The following is a 7,630-nucleotide window of genomic DNA, read 5'->3' as shown; positions in this document are numbered from 1 at the left end:
GTAGAGTATTTGACAGTGCAATCATTCTTCAAAGGCTGTAGGCTTTAGCCTTAGATGAAGAGAACCTGAACGTTGTTTCGTGTGTACCGCTAGAAACAAAGATGCTGGTAACAGACAGTGTTTCCCAAGGAGACATTTAGATTCCTAAAACACACAATAGTCGACAAGTACTACCTCGAGTTCATACCTAACTCAGAGGGACGAGAATTCGATACCAAATCAGAGGGACAGACCATGGATTTGTTCTCCTCACCCCCCCACCCCCCCCACCCCCCCCCAGAAAGGGATGCCTTTTGGTAAAATTTGTAGCCTCATCTATGCCAAGTGACTACCTGGGAAATTAAGCGTATGATTGCAATCGGTTTCATTTTTGTTTGTAGAGCTATATAGCCATTCTGCAGTATAGTGCATTTATTGCTGGCAATCTCAAAGAAACTGTAAATGTTGCATAAGAATAAACCATACTATTCGTGCATCTGACTGCTTCTCTTGAATGTGGCCAGACCTACGGCATACAAGCAGTTCATATATCCGGTTTCAGACCTCTAGTCACGGCAATAATCAGCCTACCTATTAGGAGATAGGTCCAGCTGCCCCTAGCACCTCTAATCTTTGAGGACCAGCTAGAACGCAAGGGGATTCATCTCTTACCAAATTTATTTGTCACCTTATATGCAACACCAGGGCGCCGCATTCCTGCCCTAGGGCTGTGACACCAGCTGATGCACTTGCAGAAAGCAGAGCAGCAGCGGCTGAACATGCCCCTTGTTGCGGTTGTGAGGGGGGTGGCTGGAGGCTCCAGGCCAGAGCTGATGGTGGCAATTACTGGAGCTGCGTGTACCGGGCACTTGGGGCCAGGAACGGGGCAGTTCCTCCGACCTCCTGCTCCGGACCCTGCACCAAAGCCTCACGCACGGGAGCAGCTGCGGAAGGGCAAGCACCATATATAGGGACTGGCTGAAATGGGCACTTCTTCCACGGGTCACTGGTCCACAGCAATGCGCGTTGCCACGCTGCTCCTTTCCCTGACGTTTCATGCCTTTGGCCTTAGCTTCTGAAGCTGTGTGGGTTTTTTGGGTATCCAAGTGAGCACGTTAAAAAGAAGTGAATACTCCATAGTATGGAGAGGGGAATGACTCACTCCCATAGACTCCAGGCTAAAATAAAAAAAAAAAAAAAAAGGAAGCCAAATGGCTTGGGAAATCTCATTCTTTTAGGTAATTTTTGTTACCTTGGCATATCCCATCTCCTGAGACAACAGAAGTAGTTCACCCTGCAGTTTGACTGCCCTCGTCTTGGGATGCATGTCTATCTGTGAGACATTTCTCACAGCTGTAGCTGGCGTGTCCTGGCTCGCCCTGGCCGCCAGCTGCTCTTGTGCCCACTGCTGTGGCCAGCTCACATGGCTGGGGGACAAGCTGACATCCTGTGCAAATAAAGGGGATAAGAAGGGACCCAGCTGGATAGGTGGAGGTCTTCGCTGTTGTCCTCAGATTTAAGCCAGTGCAACTCCCCACAGCCCTGCACGGTCAGCTTGTGTAGAGACATCTCTGCTCAAAACGCCTCAGGGCTGTCTGTATCTCCTGAAAACCTCACATGTGGCTCCTGTCAGCTACCAAGTAGCTCCTGGTCACAGGGTTTGGCCACACCTGTGCCGTTCACAGCTGTCTTCACCTGCCACCAGGAAGGAGGGAGGAAGAAGGAAGAGCAAGAAGAAGGGGAGGGAATGAGGAAGACGGAGAGAGAGAGGGAGGGAAGGATGCATTTAGCAGCTACCTCCAGCAGCTAGAGCCAGAGCGACTGATAGTCACCGTGGGAGAGGCTCGCAATGTCCTCGGCAACTTCCACCACCTCTTTGCCCCGTGGCCTGGCCGTCCTGACGACTTTCCCAGATGTGCTCTTCATTCCTGAAATTGTGAGTGCTGGTTTTTCCCTGGGGGAAGGCAGATGCTGTTTGTGGGGCATCCAGCACGCTTCATGCTGCAGGTGTCCGAGGGACGAGAATGGGTGCTAAGCATGTGGTCCAGGAGCCCCGCCAGGTCCCCAGGTCGCAAAGGTCTGGGGCCAGCCCCTGATACCTAGCACACCCTCAAAGAAAACCACAAGCCCCAGGGTGGGGCTTTGAAGCTCTCCTTCAGTCTGCAGGGGATTTCTGCAGTGCTCTGAAAACCTTTTGAAATTTTCTGCCTAAAAGTTGAAGGGGTTGTTGGTGGGTCTAAACTAGGTTGCCAGACAGCCACTTAATTAACTGGAAGATGATTTTATCAGCTGATACAGGCAGAGGATAAACTGCTTGCTTAAAGCAGGGAGTAAAGGCTTGCTGAGGTAATTTTTTGCAGCAGCAAAGAGCCTAGGGCTGCTGAAGCTGTACTGCTCAGCTGCAACGTGCTGGACCTGGGTGTGTGGGCAACAGTGGATAAGCAAAGGGTGAACAAACACTTTGTAAATTCTTCCCATATTGTAACTTAATTGAGCAGGAGAAGATCGTAATCTTTATAGATTTGGCACAGGTGATTAAAAGCGGTTGCTGTGAGCACTGACTGATACGGAAAGTTCCTGTGTCCTCTGCCCCCACCCATGAAACCTGCTCTTCTCACAAGTTTGAGATGCTTTTTCGAAAGCCTGGGGACTTTCATCCAGCATTGACAGTTGAGTGTTGTAGGATGGTATTCGGATTATCGCATGCTAAAAACTTCAATTTTGCCATCTGGGGCCAAATCCTTCCCTGTAACACAACTCAGTCCACACTCCTGGGATTTACAGCATTTCCTTCAATTCTCCTAGTGACAGCAGTCAAGCAAAGAGGAGTTGGGTTGAAGCAGGCATTACCAATGTGTAAAGAAAGGCTTTCCTTCAGCTCCTCCAAATATGCTCTAGGGACTCAGTTTCTGTGCCCAGGCCCTAAGAGCAAGCTCCAGGTTTCCTGCAGCTGCATGAAGGAAGGTGAAAAGTCCCTGTGAAGGTTCTGGCTGGGCAGACATTTGCCAGCCACCCCACCACAGGGTTGTGTTAGTTCTGGTGCTGCTGGCCTCAGCATACACACGGTAAGGTCTGTGCCTTGAACTGTTTGCTTGTAATCTGTCTTCAGGGGATTTGGTAAGGCAGCTTGCTTAAGGAGACAAAAATGAGCACCCTATCCTTTGGTTTGGGTAAGTTCTGGAAAAGTGCATCCTAAAAGCTCAGGAACCACCTGGGGAAAGGGGAATGCTGCATAACTGGATTCCTCCACCGCTGGAGGTGTGTGACACTAGGTCATGCAACTGTACTATCTCTGCTGTGTACAAAGGAGGCGGCTGCCTTGAATCACAGCGTTCAGAAAGATAAAAGAGTTTCTCAGTCTTCAGTGGAATCTGAGGTTGCCTGCAGCGGTTCCTATGGTGACTACAAAAAAAAAAAAAAAAAAGAAAAAAAAAAAGAAAAAGGCATTTCATTTCAAACGCTAAGGCAGTTACAAAAATGCCAGAAGGTCTTGCCTGCAGCTCAGATGATCCTGCCACACTGGGTGTGAAGCAAACATGCCCTTCTGAAATAAGCCTTCCCGTTCATCGAAACCAGCCTTCAAAAATGTCTGAACCAGCCTCCTGAGCACACTGATGTGGGGAGGGTGTGACACCAGAGGGCAGGGCTACAGCAAGATTTTTTGGGGGGTCAAGATCAGAGGCAGATGCTCCCAGCTAAATGCCCAGTTTCAAGTGGAGGCTGGGAAGAAATCAAAGGCATCCCTGGTGAGATAGGTAGTTTAAACAATTTTAGTTAGATGGCGCAAGACTGAGGAGCTTGCGCAAAGATGAGGGGGGCTATGCACGAAGACATACCAGGTGCTGATAGTGTTGCTAGGCTATTATCTCCTGGCCCGAACAGAAGCTTCCTCTGGTTCTTGAAATTTTATGTGTCAGCAGCAGATTACCCCAAATTCTGGCACAAACTGACCTGGCGGTTTGGCCAGGGGCCAGGGAACAACTGAAGCTGCACAGAATGACAGGGTGAAAAGTTCATCAGCAAGGAAGAGGAGATACTTCATCTATGCGACCCCCTGCCCAGGAATCTGCGACCACTGCCCAGGACCAGAGGAGCTCATCGCGCAGGTGCAAGGAGAGGAGGCCTAATTACAATAAGAAGCGAGGAGGGGCGGGGATAGATTATGTATAGGTATAGGCGTTCTATGGATATGCGCTACTTTGTAACATATAAGCAAGACGAGAGCTGCAAACAGCACGCATGTTTATGGTGGAGCTATCCCCCATGCGCCCAGCGCTGAATAAACATACCTAATTTACAACTCCACGGTTGTAGAGTCTTGTTTCCGCAGGTCACTGGGCTATTGCCACGTGCAGTGCCAGTGCCAGAGGTGTGCACGGTTTTTGGCTCTGCTCTGGATAAACCAATTTATTCCACGCTTTCCCTCTCTCCCACTTTTACTTGCAGATCTTTGGGGGCCTTGTCTGGATCCTGGTGGCATCCTCGAAGGTCCCATTACCCATCCTGCAAGGCTGGGTGATGTTTGTCTCTGTGTTCTGCTTTGTTATGTCCACCACTCTTCTGTGCCTCTACGTCTGCGGGGTGCACGGGGGCAGCAGCTCCTGGGTCACCTTGGTAAGTGGATGTGACAAACCTCAGGGTCTCTTCCCCTCCCTGGTATCACTTGTAGACAGTTGTCTCCTTGTGAAGTGCTAATGCTTGGACAACTTGGCCCAAGCCAGAGTTGACCTATAGATGAATCCTGTATATTTTATAACTGATAACCATTGTGCTAGTAGGTATTATACTAAGTTATAACAACGCACTTATGCTGATGTAAAAAGTGCTAAAGCTTTGAAGTACTGAAGCCTGAACAACAGGCCCCAAGCTGAAGCTGCTAACTTAGTCTGTAATCATTAACAAGGTATGTAAACTCGCTAGTGAAGGATGCAGCTTAGACAAAATATAATCAGCAGTGAGGAGAGAATGTATCCAGCTTCCCTTGTTTAGCCTTGTTCAAGGCTGAGAACCCACGTATCTGGCCTTGTTAGAAACTCCCCTGGTTTTCCCCCCACGAGCCCTGGCCAGGCTTTTTAACTAACTTTTAACTAATTTTTTAACTAACTTTTTAAACTAATACTGCTTTTCTCATGCAAGTGGCATTCATTTATCTCAATCTAGTGTTCTCCTAGCATGGCAGGAGACGATCACCTGCCATCCAGGGTGGGGGCAGTCTGTGAAGCTACTGCATGGCCCTGACAGGCTTTTCATCTGAGCATGTCAGCTCCTCCTCCAAAGCAACCATCCATCCTTCCACTGGACTTGTCAGCCTTCTCCCTCTTGTCTCCACCTTAATCCTTCCAAATAATAATCTTCATATTTCTCCACATTTTGCTCTCCTCTTTTGGACTTCTGTGTTTCTCCTCCTGTGTCCACAGGTACCATGTAGTTTCTCCCTTCATGCTGCTGCTGCTTCTCTCTTTGTCAAGGGCTGTTTAGGTAGTTTTGCAGCCCTATGGGTTGACCCATGTCCCACAGTGGCTCTTCCAGGTGTCTTTGCTCCCTGGGGCTGTTGGATGGCAGAGCCAGAGTTGTTCTTTGCTGTGCAATGGCCTCAGGTGCTGTGCAATGGCCTCAGGCCCAGGGGAGCTTTGTTGAGCCAGGGCCCCTGCATACTGGGCACCCTGGAACCTGTTGATCCCTTGAGCTTCAAGGGATGTATTTGCCATTCCTTGCCCTGCTCTGCTGCTGTGCTCAGCTCCCTGAATCCCCAGCGTTGCAACTGCAATGGCAATGGCACCGCCTTGACATGCACGTGCATGGCACAGCACAGGGAAAAGCATCTTCAGTTTCCAGCTCACAGTGCTTGCTGCAGGTCATCACCAAGTCCTCCACCAAGAAAGGCAATAGTCAAAAATGTAATGTTACACAGCCATGTGTTTTCTGCCCTTATGAGTGAGCAGGTCTGTTCTGAAGCATTTCTAAGGCTGGGATGGGCTCAGAAAGTCCCCATCTGGGTCTGTCACTGGAATCTTTGTGGGTCTCACTTAGTGCATGCCAGGTTTTTGTGCAGCCTGAACCCTGTCATCCAGTGCCAGGGAGAAACTCCTGTGTGCTGAGGCTCAGGCTGTTCACCACCCTACCTCCCTGAGCCAGCATCTGGCCAGATGAGCATTGGAGTGGCTCTTCTGGGGCAGCTATGGCATTCATTTTTCACCCCGAGGCAAGGTGACCCCAGGGACCCCTCAGGGCTCTCAGCGTGCTCAGGCAGGTCCTGGGGGTGGGCAGCAATGAAGTGCTGCAGCTCCTAGGCAATGGGGAGCAGCAGGTCTGCTGCAAGAGACAGCTCTGGGATAGTCTCTTGCTAGGCCAGCAGCTTTTAGACAGTCCATCAGGATGCAGAGCCATGGATTGTGGGGTGAGCTATGTGGGAAACAGGAAGGAAGGTGAATAAGGAGGGCCCAGGCTATTCCTACAGCTAGGTTTTGCTGAACAGCCAGATCCTAGGTGAAACCCTTTGTTCAGCACATGGGAAAATCTGAAGCAGATTCAGAGAGCTGCTAAATATGCAGTGTGTATCCTTGCCCTCTGTGGGGAAAAAAAAAAAAAAAGAATTCAGCATTATCTGCAGAGCAGCCACCATGCACCAAAGTCATAATTTCACTTCTGTGGCTCATAAATGGTGCTATGATTTTGTTTTTCCTAACAAGTAATATGACATAGGGCATCCACGGAAAAAAATTGAGTATTTTATTACACCACAATGTCCAGTGCTCCTAAAGATATCTGGAATACTCCCTAAATGTAAAATGGACCTCCCTCAACCTCAAGACAGACCTGAGTGCAACAATATGAATATAATTTTTATCAGCTTCCCTGTATGTTGCTTTGTAACCAGAGAATGAAAATTAATTGGAGTAAATATTATTTTGGAATATTTTGGCTGTGTCTCAGAGTAATTGAAAAAGTTTTTTGCTCACTTCCACCAATACAGAGCATGTATGATGTTTGTAAGGGAGATGGGAAACTCCTGGATCAACCCACTTTACCTTACAAATAGTTTGCCATAGACTGACATCTCTGCCTTGTTAGTACAGAGTAGCCTGCAAAGTGCAGTGTTAAATAGAAAACAGAAGCAAGACAAGGAGCTTGTCTCCTGAGCATTTAATGTAACTTAGCTGCCAGACTTCTCTCACTGGATTGTGAAGCGATGTTTTGTGTGTTGTGATGGGCTGTAATGGCATCCCACAAGAGGCTCCCATGTCACTGCTGAATGTTTCCCAGGAATCCGGGAAAATGCTGACCATTATCATTTTAGGTACTTGCAGCACCAGACTGCCAGTGAGATGCTATTGATACAGACATCTTTGAAATGTCTCTACAGTCAAAGTCTGCCACCCACAAATTAACAGGGCATTCAAGGGATTATCACTAGCAGCCTTCCTCTGCTAAACAGCTTACTGAATTTCAGCATTGTCAGCTGGGAGTGGGCAAACTGATTAATATTAATATTAACTAACTTTTTTTTTTTTTCCCCATGGTCCCCAAGGTATTATTTTTCCTCTTGTTTAATGTAAGAAAGGTGCTGTGTAACTATAGAAACCTTCAAAATCACTTGTCCCAAATTTAGATGGAGGGAGACAAGGGTAGAGAAAATGGAGAAGATACATTT

The 7,630-nt window shown here is 48.3% G+C and overlaps 1 protein-coding gene across 1 annotated transcript; it reads left to right on the top strand.

Moving 5' to 3' along the window:
• The first annotated feature begins 1,828 nt into the window (after nt 1-1,828).
• Nucleotides 1,829-7,018, top strand: LOC141958002 (myelin and lymphocyte protein-like). Its single transcript, XM_074900398.1, has 3 exons — nt 1,829-1,915; nt 4,426-4,593; nt 6,953-7,018. The coding sequence occupies exons 1-3, from the start codon at nt 1,829-1,831 to the stop codon at nt 7,016-7,018; spliced, it is 321 nt and encodes a 106-aa protein (XP_074756499.1).
• The last annotated feature ends 612 nt before the right edge of the window (nt 7,019-7,630 follow it).

This window comes from Athene noctua, chromosome 1 (assembly GCF_965140245.1).
Source record: "Athene noctua chromosome 1, bAthNoc1.hap1.1, whole genome shotgun sequence".
NCBI classification, from domain to species: Eukaryota; Metazoa; Chordata; class Aves; order Strigiformes; family Strigidae; genus Athene; species Athene noctua.
This window is presented reverse-complemented; position numbering and strand designations above follow the sequence as displayed.